At 49.6% G+C, this 16163-nt stretch overlaps 1 protein-coding gene across 6 annotated transcripts; it reads left to right on the top strand.

Moving 5' to 3' along the window:
- Positions 1–255: 255 nt before the first annotated feature.
- UHRF1 (ubiquitin like with PHD and ring finger domains 1) lies at positions 256–14901 on the top strand. Of its 6 annotated transcripts, none has more exons than XM_068997283.1 (17): positions 256–320; positions 2366–2528; positions 5170–5433; positions 6170–6342; positions 6738–6953; positions 7701–7807; positions 7978–8164; positions 8948–9071; positions 9146–9253; positions 10020–10124; positions 10684–10790; positions 11317–11479; positions 11582–11719; positions 12076–12187; positions 12310–12467; positions 12755–12853; positions 13463–14901. In XM_068997283.1, the coding sequence occupies exons 2-17, from the start codon at positions 2376–2378 to the stop codon at positions 13607–13609; spliced, it is 2361 nt and encodes a 786-aa protein (XP_068853384.1). In that variant the 5' UTR covers positions 256–320; positions 2366–2375; the 3' UTR covers positions 13610–14901. The 6 variants fall into 6 exon arrangements, with proteins under 6 accessions (XP_068853384.1, XP_068853383.1, XP_068853382.1 ...); XM_068997282.1 differs by lacking the exon at positions 256–320 and adding an exon at positions 1287–1356; XM_068997281.1 differs by lacking the exon at positions 256–320 and adding an exon at positions 1321–1439.
- The last annotated feature ends 1262 nt before the right edge of the window (positions 14902–16163 follow it).

Genomic DNA, 16163 nt, shown 5'->3' with positions numbered 1-16163 from the left:
TGCATCTACAAAGGCAAGAAATGACTTTCTGTGAAGGCAGAGCCTTCGGGCCTGGGAGGAAACGAAGCCTGGCTGCTGCAGGCCGCGGGTCAGAGCCGTGGCCTGTGTGCCCCGACACGCCCCAGACCTTTGGCTCTGAGCTAATCCAGGCCGCTGGCTTCCAGCCTGCGATCCGTGCCTTATCAGTGGGATCCATGGCGGATCCTAGGAAAGGAGTGGAACACGGAGAGGCGCTGCCCGGCGTGTCCTCTCCAGCAGCCGGCAAACCCGGGGGCGGGAGGGCACCACATCCCGCTGGTTTGCTATGTTCTAGCGCAGAGGTGAGCGCTGCGGGGAAGGGGAGGGGGAACACGGGAAACAGGGCTTTGCCGTGGCCTCCCGCGCGCCTCGTGCTCCTTTGTCCGCGGGGCCGGGCGGGCGCAGCCTCGGCGGGGCTGTTCCGGCCGCGCTGAGCTCCGCCATTCCCGCAGCCCCCACACACGCCAGTCCGCGGCCTGCAGGCTTCTCTCAGGGGCCTCTTGGCCACGCTTTCCCCCATCCAATGGTTGCTCTAAGCAAATGTTGTCGTTTTTAATTTCCTCACAGCATCAGTGGTTTTGGGGGCAAATATCCTCCCAGATCAGCCCTTTCTGCCGGCTCATGCGGCCACGCCGTGGCCCTGCCGTGTCACCCAGGCCACGTTGTCACCAGTGGGGCCCTGCACAAGCCCCACCAGCCCCCCTGGAGCTAACGGCCTGGGGAGTTAGAGCCCTTTTGCGGATTATTTGGTTTATTCGGCTTATTCCGTTTATTTGAATTTGGTTATTCGGTTTATTCGCATCATTCGGATTATTCGGTTTATTCGCATCAGGGTAGGCCCTGGAGCCCCCCAGGGGGACAGGACCTGCCCTGGAGCCCCCCGGTGGGACAAGACACCTCAGGGAAGGGTGGCTGTCAGAGGGGGGGGTCATTGGAGTCTCCTCTCCCGCTGGGGCTCACCGTCCTAATGTTTTAGGACAATAACCGGCACCGTGCCTGCGGCCCCGGGGGTTGAGGGGTGATGGAGCCCTTGGGGATTTGGGGGGTTTCGCCCCCACCACCCCCGCGCAGCAGAGCGGGGAGCGCCAGGCCGGGTCGCTGTCGGGGGATCCCCGTTGCCGTCCCCGGGAGTGCGGGTTCCAGGGGGTGTTTTCCCGGTCCCGTTCCCCCCCAGGGCCCCCCCCCCGGCCCCGGGAGGCGGCGGCGGCCCCGCCCCGGCCGCGCGTTCCCGCCAGCGGCGGCCAATGGGCGCGCGCGGGGCGCGCACGGGGCTTTTCCGCGCCAAACTCCAAAGCCCGCGGAGAGCGCGCGCGGCACCGGCTCCAGCACCGCACCCCGGTGAGTCCGCCGGGACCCCCAGACCCCGGCACCGCACCCCGGTGAGTCCGCCGGGACCCCCCAGACTCCGGCACCGCACCCCGGTGAGTCCGCCGGGACCCCCCAGACCCCGGCACCGCACCCCGGTGAGTCCGCCGGGACCCCCAGACCCCGGCACCGCACCCCGGTGAGTCCGCCGGGACCCCCCAAACCCCGGCACCGCCACCCCCCCGCGATCCCGCGGCGGGCCGGGGAGCGGCCGGTGGCACCGGGAGCGGGAGGACAGCGAGGGGCGCAGGGCTTTCCCCGCCCTGCCCGCGCCGGGGTGGTGCGGGAGCGCTCCGCGGTTCCCGGGCGGTGACAGCTGGTTCGGGTGCCCCGGAGGGGACGCGTCGCTCGGGGCTGCGACAGCGGGACCGACCCCCGCCCCCGAGCGGGCCCGCGGGCGGGGGGTGTGCCCCTCAGGGGCGGTGCCGGAGGCACCGGTGCCCTGCGGGGCCGGGGATTGGCATCGCCCCGCGGGGTGCGCGGGGATGACGCGGCCGGGCTGGGGCGGTTCCGGGCGGGGCGGGGGGTCGCTGACACCCCGCGATTCCCCTCCTGCCCCGGGGTGGGTGTGCGGGTCGAGAGGCCGCGGCCCGGGTTGTGCCCTGCCCGGCCCCGCCGTGTCCGCTCCTGCCGCGGGGACGCGCCGGGGGCGCGGGCGGGCTCCGGGGACGGCCCCTTTAAGACCACGCGCTCCCCCCGCCCCCCCTTTATCCCATCTCTCATTTGCATGATCGCGCGAGACTTAGCGCGTGGGCGCGGCGGGCGGGTTTCAATTGTGGCGCGAGATACGGTCGGCGCGAGCGGAGCCGTTAGGCTCCCGCGTGGGGGGGCGGGACTTGTTCCCCGCAGCCAATCAGCGCCCGAGCCGGCCAGGCCGCCGGCCAATGGCGTGCGGCGGGCGCGTGAGGGCGGCGCGGCCGCGGGGCCCCGGGCCCGCCCCGCCGGTGCCGCCGCCTGAGCGCGGTCCCCATTCCCGGGGCAGGACCGGCGCCATGTGGATCCAGGTGCGCACCATGGACGGCAGCGAGACGCACCGCGTGGACTCGCTCTCCAAGCTCACCAAGGTGGAGGGGCTGCGCCTGCGGATACACGAGGTGTTCGGCGTGGAGCCCCAGCGGCAGCGGCTCTTCTACCGCGGCAAGCAGGTACCGGCGCGGCGGGGCGATTGACAGCCTCGGACCGGCAGCAGCGCGGCGCACGGACACCCCCGCCCGGCCCCGTCCTCCCCCCCGCTCATCTCCCCCTCCAGCTGAGGACAGATATTTTAATTTATTTATTTTTAATTGCGTGGAAATGAGGGGTTTTGCTGCCATCTAGTGATCCCCCGGCTCCCTCCCGCGCTGCTCCTCCCGTGGGCTTGCAAGGAGAGGAGCCAGCTGCAGAGTAGCCTTTATTCTTACTTTCCCTTACTGTTTTCCATCTAATGTGTTGCTCTTCTGCCTTGACATCGCTTTTATGAAGTGTCTGAAAATTACCAGTGATTTTATGGTCTTTAAAGTGCTTAATGTTTTTGAGCCTTGCACATTTCACCGCTCTGAAAGCCATAAAGATCTCATTTTTCTTTGTAAATTGGGATAAGCAACCCATGATTTTGAAGTTCTTCGGCTCTCATGTCAAATTCTCACTAAGTACAGAGCACTTGAGTGTGGCTCAGTGGTGTATTATGTTCTCAATAATACGTTTACAATCGCTGTTGTACGACTGTTTTCTTTCCTGTGAGTTAATAATGTAACTAAATTAACACTGAAGTCAATCAAAACCATTTTAAAATACAGTTGCTATATTCTGCCTAGTCCTATGCTGCTAAACCTTCGTGCAAGGGAAACTCCTGATCTGGTGGTTGGTTGATCAGAGGATTTAATTTCAGAAAAATCAGTGAGATACTGAATTGGCTGGAGATGGACAATTTTTTCTAGTTGCTTTTCTTTCTGTTTTAGGCAGTCTTGAGCTAACTGTACTCTGTAATTAGCAGGTGTGGCTGTAGAACATGGAAATACACCTGGACTAGCCTCAATCTAAGCTCAGGTACCAGTTCTAATATAAAAAGAGGCTTGTAGGATGGTGTAACACCTCTGAAGGGCTGTTGGGTGTAACCCACCTTTCTGTTGGGTTAGATGCATTAATTACCCATTTGTGTTGTAAATCAAGTGATAAGAGGGGATTGGTTCAGGGCAGGTGCCACTTGTCAGCCTTACCCTGAGGTCTGTGCAGACAACCGGGGTAAAAGAAGATTTTCAGGAGAAGCGGTGACTTCTCGGTCAGGATGCACTTGCCTTACAAAGGGAATCCCTCCTCCTGCAGTTCCAGTATTCCTTAGTTCAGGCAGAAACGTTCCCCAGCGTGATCCAGCCTCTCTTAGGCCTTGTTCCCACTGTGCTTTGTCTGGCTTTTGGGATCCCTGGAAACGCTCAGTTTCTTACTCGTGAACATTTTTAAATGGGGTTAGAAAATTAGCTGGTAGTTAAAACCTGCCTCCTTTGTTAGAGGTTTGTCTTCAGTCCCGGGCTCTTCTTTCCGGCTGTGCTTTGAACTCCTGTGGTTTCCTGTCCTGTTCCTGTGCTCTTCCATTTCGGTTTGCACCTGTTGTCACTGGGTCCTGTGCTGGGGTAGTTTTCATGTGTGTGACATTGTCTCTTGGTTAAGAAGAAACAACCAGTTTCTGGTGTGTTCTTACATAGCTCGAGGAGTTTTCATCTCTAAACTAGCAAAATGCTCAGATCTCTTCCTGTGCAGTCAGATTTCCAGGGATTGTTCCATAGCCATTTGATGCCATAAATCAGAATTGGATTATCATACTGATTCCTGTGAAGTGTAAATTTTTGTGGTTTTGCTCTGCTTCCCCCTGATAGAGAACAAAGCTCCAGGGATTGCTTTTTCTGGTGGTTTGGGCTGGAAGGGGATGATCATTTCCTGTATAATTTCTTAGTCAGACCTTAAATATGTGGGGAAGCTTGTCTGAACTTCTGACTGCTCCGTGGGCTCCAGCCTTGCATGTTAACTCTAAAATGATTGTGCTCCTTAGAGCTCTTGAGAGGTTATTGAGGGACCTCTTTCTCCCTCTGCACTTCTCTTTTTGCAGGGACAAGGTCTTGATTTGACTACAAACCGTGCCAGACTTGCATATAACTCTAGATAAACTCTTAAAATTAGAGAGGGTGTGAAATTAGGACACGCTTGGCTACGCTAAAGAGCGATTGGGTAGTTTCAAGTTGAATTGAATCTTTTTTGATTTTACTTTCAATGGAAAAAATGTGTGTTTGCCAGGAGAAGAGTGTGTGATTAACTCTTTCGCTTCTACTTAATGCTACAGTTAATGGAGGTGGTGTAACAATGATCTGGATCACACACAATTAAAATACAAAGACCAGTCTGCATTAGCATTTGGGATGTGTCTGAATTGAGGAAGAAATTATTTCCTTTTGAGTTTGTAGGTAGTGTGGAATTTTCTTTAAATCCTGATGAGAATGTGGGGGATCCGTAGTTGTTTAGTTGATGTTTCTAGGGAATGTGCTGAAAACTTTTCCAGGTCTCATAGAGGCTGGGTAGCAAGTCCAGGGCAGCATGGAAGCCTTGCTCTCGCAGGTTGCGGGGTGATTGAAAAAACAACATTTAAATAGCAGGAATAGGAGAGAAGGAGGGCCCAGTTAGTGGCTGATAAAGGTTTTAAAGCCACGTGGTCGATCTTGGCGGGCAGAGCCAGTCTGAGCACGATGGGTGGTTGGAGTCAGCCCCGATGGAGGCAATAACCAGAGGCAATAACCAGACGGTTTGGTGCTTTCCTTGCAGATGGAAGATGGTCACTCCCTGTTCGATTACAGCGTGGGGCTGAATGATATTGTTCAGCTCCTGGTCAGACAAAGCCCGGCCGTGCTGCCTGCTGGGAGCAAGGAGAAGGACTCGGAGCTCTCGGACACCGACTCCGGCTGCGGCTCCGGCCCCAGCGAGTCCGACAAAAGCTCCCACAACGGGGAGGGTGCCCTGGAGCTGGAGGGACAGCCCAGCACGGCAGCTCAGCCCGACTGGACCGACCCCGGCTTCGGCCTCTACAAGGTGGGTCCTCACAAACGGAGAGCCCTCAGAACTGTGCCTTGCCAGGGGAATTGTTCCTCTGTGGTGGGGAATTGCTGAAAATCTTTCATACCCCAATTGTGTGGGTAGTTCCTTTCTTCCTCTCAAACCCTCCAACAACAAAGACAAAAATACCAACCAACCCGCAAACCAATTAAATGCAACATGCTGTAGGTCAAAATATTTAGTTTTTTTCAGCTAAAACTACAATACATTAATTGATTTTTTAAAAAAAAGCATTCAGATTGTCTGGTTTGATTTTTTTAAACATTTTCCCAATATTTTTGCTTGGAGTCACTACATTTGTCAAAGCTGAAACTTTCTTGAATGAACAAAAGAAAGTCTCAAGCAGCTGTTCAGAATTATTTTACTCCTCTGTTTCAATGGATTTTATTACAGATCTAGCGATGTCTTTGCCAGACTATGAGCAAGACACTTTGAAACTGTTACAGACTAGCCAATAATGGTTTGGGCTTGCTAACAAGGCTGGTTTTACATGTGCTGGTGTAGAATGGATTTATAACCTTACAAATTCAACCTGAGCAGACTGTAGGGCTGCACAACAGGACCAGGAAAGCAGAGGAAATCTTAATTCTTAAGGTGATCAATTAAATATCTTGATAACAGTGCAGTTCTTGAGATGGTTAAATCTTCAAGTAGATTGGAAATGAATGCTTAATTTGCAAATCCCTTTTGGTGAGCTGTACACTTTGTGTAGATCAATGACTTGGTGGATGCTCGGGACACGGATATGGGAGCGTGGTTTGAAGCCCAGGTTGTGAATGTAACCAGGAAAAAACCCACCAGTGAATCAACTGAGAGCTGCACAGATCCTGACCAGCCCACAGCTGTCCCTGAAGAAGATGTAATTTATCATGTGAAATATGAAGAGTGAGTTTTGTTGCCTTCTTGGCCAATAAAGTCATTTGGGTCATGCTGTTGATGAGAAATTTTATTGCAGATATTGCACAAATTAAAACAGAACTGGGCAGTGGCATAGTAATGATGTCATTGAACCCTGGTAACTGTAAGGTTTTACATTTGGAATTCCAGGGGGCTGGAATCTTTTCTTTATGGATACCAGCATTCATGGGAAATGCTGGTGTCCAAGTGTTAAAGGGAGGCAACAGTAGCAAAGTCAGAATGGTTGGTTCTGGCTGTGTCTGTGTGGGAGAAGGAGATTTTATCCTTGTGTTGCTCAGCAAAATCAGCCTGTCTGCATAAAACCTGTTACTCCTCAAAACTGATGTTGAATCTGATTTTTGTTCTCTGTTGCTCCCTTCAAGTTATCCAGAGAATGGGGTGGTGCAGATGAGCTCCAGTAACGTGCGGGCTCGGGCACGGACCATCCTGAAGTGGCACCAGCTGGAGGTGGGGCAGGTGGTGATGGTCAACTACAACCCTGATGAGCCAAAGGAGAGGGGGTTCTGGTATGATGCTGAGATCCTGCAAAAAAGAGAAACAAAAATGACCAGGGAGCTCAATGCAAAGATATTACTTGGGTAAGCAAGTTCCTGACATGGAATAAATGGAATTCCCCAACACTGCCTCAGCTTTCTGAGGTCTGAGTGACTCTGCTGGCAAAGAATGGTGCAACAGAAGTGCTGGGGACACATGAGAAGTGGCCTGTCCTTTTTGGGTGATTAACTTCAGCATGCTGCAGTTCTGATTAGCTTCCACTGAGGAACTGGACACTTTAAGGGATGCTGATCCATGGATTCACTTAATGCTGAAAGGATGCAAAGCCCTGTATTCACCATGAGGCACATTATTGTTTATGTGTTAATTATCCATTAATGGCTTTACAAAAACTGCAGTGTAATATTTTGTGGAGATAGGATGATGTAGAAGGAACTCTCACTTTATAAAGGTGATGAAAAATTATTCCAGTTCTCTCCTGAAGGAGACTCTCAACTTCAGGGAAAAAAGGATATATTTTTTTAAGTTTCAGGTAATTTTGACAGATTTTTCCAGAATATTCCTCCTTTTTCCTCGCACCACAGTGATTTTGACTTTTTAGCTATAAAATATGAGAAGAATTAGTCTGAAATATGTTTGGGGGCAGGGGGAACAATCACTCTAGATGATTGAAATGCTACAAGTGCCTGGATTCTCCCTGAGACAAGATGGGGTTAATGCTAATTGCATGGAAATGAGTTGATTTTTAGTAGCAGAGCAGTCTGATGCATGCACAGCTGTGAACACGAGCTGTGGGATGAAGTCTGATCTCTTTTCTCAACTTCTTCTAGGGAAGCTGGTGATTCCTTGAATGACTGCACAATTATATTAGTGGATGAAATCTATAAAATTGAAGAGCCAGGCACTGCTTCTCCCATCAGTCTTGGTACCCCAAAACGTGAGTCTGATGTGGAGTTCTTGCATGTCTGTCTTACCTTGTGATGTTCTGCCAGTTGCCTCTGTGAGGATCAAAGGATTAAGAGTTCCAAGACACATTTAGTTGTGCCTCCTTTGGCCATTTCCAGTGGATCTTGGCACTTGCTGAGTGTGGTTTCTGTTTGCCCACAGGACAGAGTGGACCTGTGTGTAAAGCCTGCAAGGACAACCCAAACAAGACCTGCAGGGTCTGTGCTTGTCACATCTGTGGAGGGAAGCAGGATCCAGATAAGCAGCTCATGTGTGACGAGTGTGACATGGCCTTCCACATCTACTGCCTCAACCCTCCCCTCAGCAGAATTCCAGATGATGAGGACTGGTAAGTTCTGAGGAGGTTTGTGGGGTGTCACAAGTACATCTAATTAGGAGCACAGAGTGAGGTCTGGGGCTTGAAGCTGCCCTTCAGTGGCCATATTGTGGCTGTATAGGGGTATGTATGTTTTGGGGTTGTTCTTGGTAGAACTGCTTAGCTTTTCTTGAGCTTAATTACAGTAGGTTTTAAGCCAGGTGGCTTGCACACTCCTCTTCCTAGTTTTGGGATCTAGATGCTTAATTCTTGTGCCTGCCTGAGGCCAGGGCTTGGAGCAACCTGGGATAGTGGAAGGTGTCCCTGCCATGGCAGGGGGTGGGACGAGATGAGCTTTAAGGTCCCTTCCCACCCAAACCAGGCTGGGACTCAAAGAGGACCAAATGAGAACCTGATGTTGGGAGGCTTCACTTGTGCAGTGGCTTTTATGGGCCAGTGCGGGCAGGTTCCAGGCTTATCATCAGATCAGGCTGGTTTGAAAATGAGACATGCACAGTGAGAGATGTGGATGGTGAAATACATCTTTCAATAGACACAGAGTTAGTGAAATGCACTGGTTTATTGCCTCTGCCCTGTTTCAACATTTTATACAATAATTTTGTATCATAGCTGTTTCCTGACACATCTGCAGTGCCTGGTGCAAGGACAGGAGCTGTTGTAGGTCAAATTCCTGTATGGAGGTGTTTCCATGTCCTGTCTGGTTTCACATGGGGAAATTGTAACGTAACTCACTATGTTTGCAGGAAATTCTCCTAACTGAAGGCTTTGCTACTTGTTAATTTTCACTGACTTTAGGTATTGCCCTGAATGTCGAAATGATGCAAGTGAGGTGGTTTTAGCAGGAGAGAAATTAAAAGAAAGTAAAAAGAAACAAAAGATGGCATCTGCTAATTCCTCCTCCCGGAGAGACTGGGGAAAGGTCAGTCCAAAGCTGTTTTACTTGGAATTGTATTTGTTCCTTTGGGCTCTTGGCTGATCCTGCTCTCTGCCCAGGGCATGGCATGTGTTGGGCGCACCAAGGAATGCACCATTGTCCCCTCCAACCACTATGGACCAATTCCTGGCATTCCTGTTGGCACCATGTGGAAATTCAGAGTTCAGGTATGAGGCTGAATCCTGGCCTGACCTACTGTGGGGAAGAATGGGAATGATCCAGCTCTTACAAGAAACCTGAAACAGTTAATCTGGAAATGTGTGTGTCACTGGATATGGAAGTGCAGAAGGAAAAGAATTCTGGCTTTGTCTGGATCAAGTGTTCCATAACTAATGCTGCATTGTCTGGGCCCATCAAGTGCTGGTTTATTTTGCTTTAGTGCTCTTTTTGGTAACTCAGAAAACCCAAAGCAAACATATTTGTTTCCAGTAGTTTGTCCTGGAGGTGTGTAGTGTGCTCTGGTAAGGGTGTCTCAAATATCCACTTATATGAAACAGAAGGTTTCTCGTCCTGTTAGAAAGTTGGGGGAGAAAAAAAGCACTGGCCTATCCAGATCTTGTTTGTGAGTACTGAGGGAAAGTTGCTATTACAACCCTTTCAAAACTTTATACAAATATTTAATATCTGTATTATTCTTAAGTACCTGGAGCCTTTTAATAAGCAATTTCAGTAAGAAATAGCCAAAGTTTTAGATTTGCATCACAAACCTTATCTATGTGTTCAATTTGCTGATACAGTCAATGGCTTATTTATTTAGAGGCATTTTTATTTTTCTTCTGTCTGGAGCTGTTTTGAGGATAATGGTGAGAACAGTTTCACCCTGTGATACATGGAAAGCCAATGTGAAATAGCACAGTTAGTTCAGCTCCAAGCCCAGTCCTGTGTGGGGCCTGTTGAGAGCAGTTGCCTTCCAGATCCGTTTTTGTTTTCCAGGTGAGCGAGTCCGGGGTGCACAGGCCCCACGTGGCAGGGATTCATGGCAGGAGCAACGATGGGGCCTATTCCTTGGTGCTGGCAGGAGGATATGAAGATGACATAGTGAGTGGATTCTGATTATTTATGCACAGAACCAAACAAACTTGTTAAAACAAAGGTTCGGCCTTCGTTACTTTTTGCACTCTACATTAAACACTTGCCCATCTTCACTTATTTTCTTCAGAAGAAAATGAGGCAAGGAAAAACTACAGTAATCTGTGACAACCTGAGCCACAGGATCATCTAAACCCAGTTTAATATCCCTATGTCAGCTTTTGGTCCCAGAGTTCTGACTTTTCAAGGTCTCCCTTGCACCCACAGTTTGAACAATCCCATGGGCTGTGCTGCCAGCTGTTCACTTCCAGCAGATCCTGTGCAAGCCCTGGGCTACTCAGGGGTCCTTGCACTGCTCAGGGTTGTGACAAGACATTGTCACCCTGGCCTCCTCTCCTGGCAGCCTGAGGGAGAGCCAGAGACTGGCCCAGTCTGGGAGCTTAAACACAGGAAGCATCTTTCCTTTTTTGAGACTACCCCGCTGGTACACCCTACCTGGTTAAAAGACTGTTCTGCTTTTATTGATTTCTTTTTGTGACTGTGTCAAAACCATCCGTGTTCATTTCAGGATCATGGGAATTCCTTCACATACACAGGGAGTGGAGGGCGAGACCTCTCTGGGAACAAACGCACGGCAGAGCAGTCCTGTGATCAGAAACTCACCAACATGAACAGGTTGGCAACGTTTGTGCTCCATTCTACCCTCAGACCTGGCAGTCTGTCAGCATGAGGAATTGTTTGCATCCAAGGAAGCTGACTAAGTGGAAAAACCGTCAAAATTGGGTCTGGGCTGTGGTTTAGGCTGCAGATCAGTTGCACAATGGGAATGGTCCTTTCCGTGCACTGTACTGGGACAGAACTGTGAGTGGTGTTCGTGTCACATGCAATACTGGCTGAAACTTAGTACAGAGCAGTAAACTGGGGTAGGAGCTCTGCTCTCTTCTGAAGACACTTGCAGTCACTGGTCACCTTGGGAGACCAGACCATTTGTAATTCTGAGCTGTTACTCTTACAGATAAGCCTGGACTGAGTGGAGGAAGTGATCTGGGCTGGTGCATTAGGGTAATGCCAGGAGTAATCAGCTGTTTAAGAAGTGACCCCATCAGGAGGTTCAAGGAGTGCAGAGGTGTCAGTGTTACACAGGTTCCATGGCAGTGCTGGTATTTAAGGCAGATACACTGAACTCTGGCCTCTCTTGCAGAGCCCTGGCTCTGAACTGCAGTGCCCCCATCAACGACAAGCACGGGGCTGAGGCCAAGGACTGGCGGGCGGGGAAGCCGGTGCGGGTGGTCAGGAACGTCAAGGGAGGCAAACACAGCAAGTACGCTCCTGTGGAGGGCAACAGATACGATGGCATTTACAAGGTAAGGAGGGCTGGGATTGGCTGGCTGAGCTAGGAAAAGATGATGTGGTTATGGCCAAGGGGGTTTTTACAGAGTGTGATGGACTTGCTCTGACTTTTTCAGGTTGTGAAATACTGGCCTGAAACAGGGAAGTCTGGGTTTCTAGTGTGGCGTTACCTGCTTAGAAGGGACGATGAAGAACCTGCTCCTTGGACCAAAGAGGGAAAGGACAGGATGAAAAAACTTGGCCTGACAATGCAGGTACTGCCTTGGGGCATCACCTGGACTCCAAACTTGATGGAGATCAGGGATTTTTCTGTTCTTACTGAGGATGATCCTTAGGTAAAAATTGAGACTGAGAGGGACACAAATGCTTCCAGTCTGCTGTGTTGTTTGTTTTTGTACATCAGGAGACTAAAAGGACAAAACTCACTTTTTTTTTTTTGGTATGGAATTTCTATAGGCTGCATTAGTGTTTAGAGCAGGGATCTGTTGCTTAAAATAGATTAAAGCTGCCCCTGGAGCAGGTCTCCAGAGGTCAGTTGGGGACCTGTCTTGGTCTGCAAGTCTGACCTGGTGTGTTTGCATTGGATGCTCTTTGTTTTGTTTCCCTGCAGTATCCTGAAGGATATTTGGAAGCTGTTGCAAACAAAGATAAGGAAAAAGAAAATAATGGAGATGATGAGTTTGATACCCCGGGGAAAGGGAAGAGGAAAAGGAAATCAGCAGGTTTGTGGAGTAGGCAAGTGGAAAGAGAAAGCCTTGGAGGTTTTTGTGTGTTTTACTTGGTTACTCTTTTCTGGTGTTTTCTTGGTTGGCTGTTTAAAAAAAATCTTTGTGTTTTCTTCCAGGTGGGGAGGAGAAACTCGTCACCTCCCCAGCAGGGACTCCAAAGAAAACTAAAGTTGAGCCATACAAACTGACATCCCAGCAGAAGTCTCTTATAAAAAGTGATGAAGCCAACGAAAAACTGTGGAATGAAGTCCTAGAAGCTCTCAAAGATGGACCGGTACATTGGGCTCTTTTCCCCAGAAATAAAGGGACAGCTGTACTTGTGGTGTCCCCAGACACAAACCCTTGGCCAAGTTAAAGAACAGCCTCAGACCTAAAATGATTTTATTTTAGTGTAAACATCCCCAGCAGGTTTAATGGGACTGGTTTTTGCATATTAAGATTTGTTGAAAATCTTTCTATGATCAAAGCAATCCCTTGCATTTAATGGGAGGGGTTTTGGGTTGATTTATGTGTTTTTCAGGGAGTAGTAGCACTCAGTTGATTCAAATGCTCTCTTTGCAGAAATTTCTCAATAAAGTGGAGGAGGCCTTTCTGTGTATTTGCTGTCAGGAGGTCGTGTTCCGGCCGGTCACCACCGTCTGCCAACACAACGTCTGCAAGGTGGGCTGGGCTGGGCTCTGCTGGGCTGGGCTCTGCTGGGCTGGGCCTGGGGCTGGGCCTGGAGCTGCCTCCTTGGTGCTGACAGGGAGGGGGGTTGGTTTGTTTGGAATTTTTTGCCAGGAATTAGTCCTTTAGCATGAGTCAGGTTTAGAGGGACTTTGGAGAAGTCCCTGGAGGGACAGGACACAGGGAATGGCTTCCCAGTGCCAGAGGGCAGGGCTGGATGGGAGATTGGGAAGGAATTGTTCCCTGGGAGGGTGGGCAGGCCCTGGCACAGGGTGCCCAGAGCAGCTGGGGCTGCCCCTGGATCCCTGGCAGTGTCCAAGGCCAGGCTGGACATTGGGGCTGGGAGCAGCCTGGCACAGTGGGAGGTGTCCCTGCCATGGCAGGGGTGGCACTGGATGGGCTTTAAGGTGCTTCCAACCCAAACCATTCTGGAATTCCCTGAGCAGGAATGTCCCCAGCTGGAGTGCAGTGCTCTTGTTCCCTCCTCCTGCCTCGCGCTGCTCGGGGCCTTTCCCAGGAACCTCGGGGCTGTCTCACTGTGTCTGGGCTGTGCCGGATGAGCCAAACTCCCCATCCCTGACCCCTGCTGGCTTCTGTCCCCAGGACTGCCTGGACAGGTCCTTCAAGGCCTCGGTGTTCAGCTGTCCCGCGTGCCGCTACGAGCTGGGCCGCAGCTACAGCATGGAGGTGAACGAGGCCCTGCAGAGCGTCCTCACCCAGCTCTTCCCCGGCTACGGCAGCGGCCGGTGATCCCCCAAAGCACTTCTCCCTCCTTCCTCCCACCCTCCCTCTCCCAAACCTACCCCTGGGCTTAATTTAAAACAAAAAAATGGTAGTCTGTGTTTTCTCCCACGCCCCCCCCCCCCGCCAAACGATTTTAAGTCTTCCTTGTTTTTAAAAAAACTGTTAACTCCAAGGATTATCCTTTTGTATGTTCGTGGATTTTGTTTTTGTTCTCTATGTTGAACTTCGCATTTTTATTTTTTTTTTTTTTATCCCCTCAAACCTGCCATTCATCAGCACAGAATTATTTGTTTCTAATGGACTGAAAGTGCTTCCGGTGAGGCTGCTAATGATGAGGAAAGTTCTCAGAGTGCCCCTGTGCCCCCTTTATTCTTATGTTTTATTCCAAAAATGGCTTGGTTGCTAGAACAATCTTCACTGTCTGGGGATTTGGCCATCAAGGTAGACTTGTGCATCACCTTGGCAGCATTTTGATACTCCATTTGTACAAGATGGTTCCTGGCTTTGTATCACAAGTGGGTTTTTGCTATTTTTTGTAAGAACTGGGTTTTATACATTTCAGAAAAAGCCATTTCCTGCTAATTTTGTATCTCAAAACCAGAAGGCTGCTTGCTTAGAGCCAAGTGGTTGGAGCAATATGAAGTACTACCTCACTGGACTTCTCTTAGGGAAGGATTTGTTCAGCCAGGCGCTGTCCCCTGTCCCGAAATGCCATTGTGGAATCTCCTAAAGCCATTCTTAAGTGCCTTTTGTCCTTTGCTGGAAGACTGGGCTCTGAATCACCATCAGTATCTTTTTTTTTTCATAAGCACTGAATTGTTGTGACTTGCCAGCCGGATTCTTTGGGAACGTGGATCACTGTAGCTGTGTGTGATTAGTGGGGATTTGCAGAGGATCAGGTTTCCTAGTGATAGGTGTATTAGGGAGTTTTTTTTTTTCTTTGTTTCACTGCATTTCTACCTGGAAATGAAAAATAACCAATTCTGGCTTTTTAATGAACCATTTTGTATTGGCCATGCCTCTGAGAAGGCTCCCGTGGTCTCTTTCTAACATTACCAAAGTTTGCAGTTTGATACCTCAGCAAGACAGGGACGTTTTTAATCACACTTGACTGCAGACAGACTGGAACAAATGTGCCTCCTTTTGGTTTCCTCAACTCTTACCCCTTGGAAAGTGATTATGTTAATATGTTAGGGAAAAAAACCCCACAACATTTTATAGGTTTTTTCTGATGAATCTGTCAATTTTTTGTATAATGTGCAAGTTGATGTTCTCAAAATAAATATCTTTTCAAATTAGTTGTCAACTGTTCTCCTTCAATTCTTTTGATCCAAAGTGGGTTTCCAAACCCAGTTCCTTCTGCAGGAATTTGAATTTATGTCCCATTAAGCCAAGCCTTTTATTTTTCTACGGGCTGTGATTTTCATTATGATTTTTCACTGCAAATTTGGAAAATACTCATTTGATATTCTTCGACATAATTGCTACTAGGCACTAGTGAGGGCATATGTAACATTCAGCTTAAAAACTAAAGCTGCCCTAAGCTTTTCATTTAACTTCCATTAGATTTCTACTGCTTCAAAAATCCGAATATCAACTGGCAGTTGGAATTGTTTGTACATTTAATGAATAAACCCCAAAATTATTGCGAGTGCCAAGTCCTGCATCATATTTGAGGTGTTACAGGAACAAGTGTGAGCATCTCCACAAGCCAGAGGAATGAATTCAACCACTGAGGTTTTCACAAATGCAGATGAAGGAAATAAAGTAACATTAAGGTGGTAAAAACAAAAGCTGTGAAATTAAGCGGCAGTAGCACCATCTGCCCTTGTTAAAATAAGTTTATTTTAAGGTCGGGGTTAACATTAAACACTTTCAGATATGCAGATTTCATTGAAAATGTCCTTCCACTTTTTATTCTGTATTGCAATGGGGAGAATTGGGGGTGAGTGAGTCAAAGTGAAGAAGTGTTTTTGCATTTAAATTTAAATAACTGCAGTGACTTCCTTCATTTATTGGCTTAGATGTTATTTGGAACTTGAAAAACAAACTTTGTTTCCTCCATAGGGGCCAATGTGCAGTTCTGTTAGTGGCTTTTTAAAGCAACAATTAGAATTCTTCTGGAAATTAGACACTTTCTGGTGAGATCTGCCAAAATTATCTGTCCCAAATTATAAAGCCTAAACTTCCTGTGCTACAACGCGAGCGGGTTCGGCTGTGGGTACAAAGGAATTGTGCTTCATGCTGGAGATGATTTGCTGGGTGATGTTTCACTTCCCGCTCGCTGCCGGAACGTTGCTGTTGGAAATGTCCGAGGTGGGAATGGTAACAAAGTTTCCTGGGTGAAGACTCGGGAAGGGAATGACAGCAAGAAAACTAACCCAGGAGCCGCTTCTGTTTTGGGAGCGCACAGAATCCAAGGTCTGACGGCGGAATCGAGTGCGAGGTGACAAATGCCCCGATAGCTGCGGCTCCCGGCGGGCTCCCAGGGTGGAATCGCAGCCAGGCTGGGAAGAGAGGCTGGAGCCGGTGCTGGGGCCGGGCGCGGTGCCCTGCAGTG

The sequence above is a fragment of the Aphelocoma coerulescens genome, chromosome 28 (genome assembly GCF_041296385.1).
Source record: "Aphelocoma coerulescens isolate FSJ_1873_10779 chromosome 28, UR_Acoe_1.0, whole genome shotgun sequence".
Lineage (NCBI taxonomy): Eukaryota > Metazoa > Chordata > Aves > Passeriformes > Corvidae > Aphelocoma > Aphelocoma coerulescens.
The sequence above is the reverse complement of the archived record's forward strand: the minus strand, read 5'-3'. Positions and strand labels throughout refer to the sequence as shown.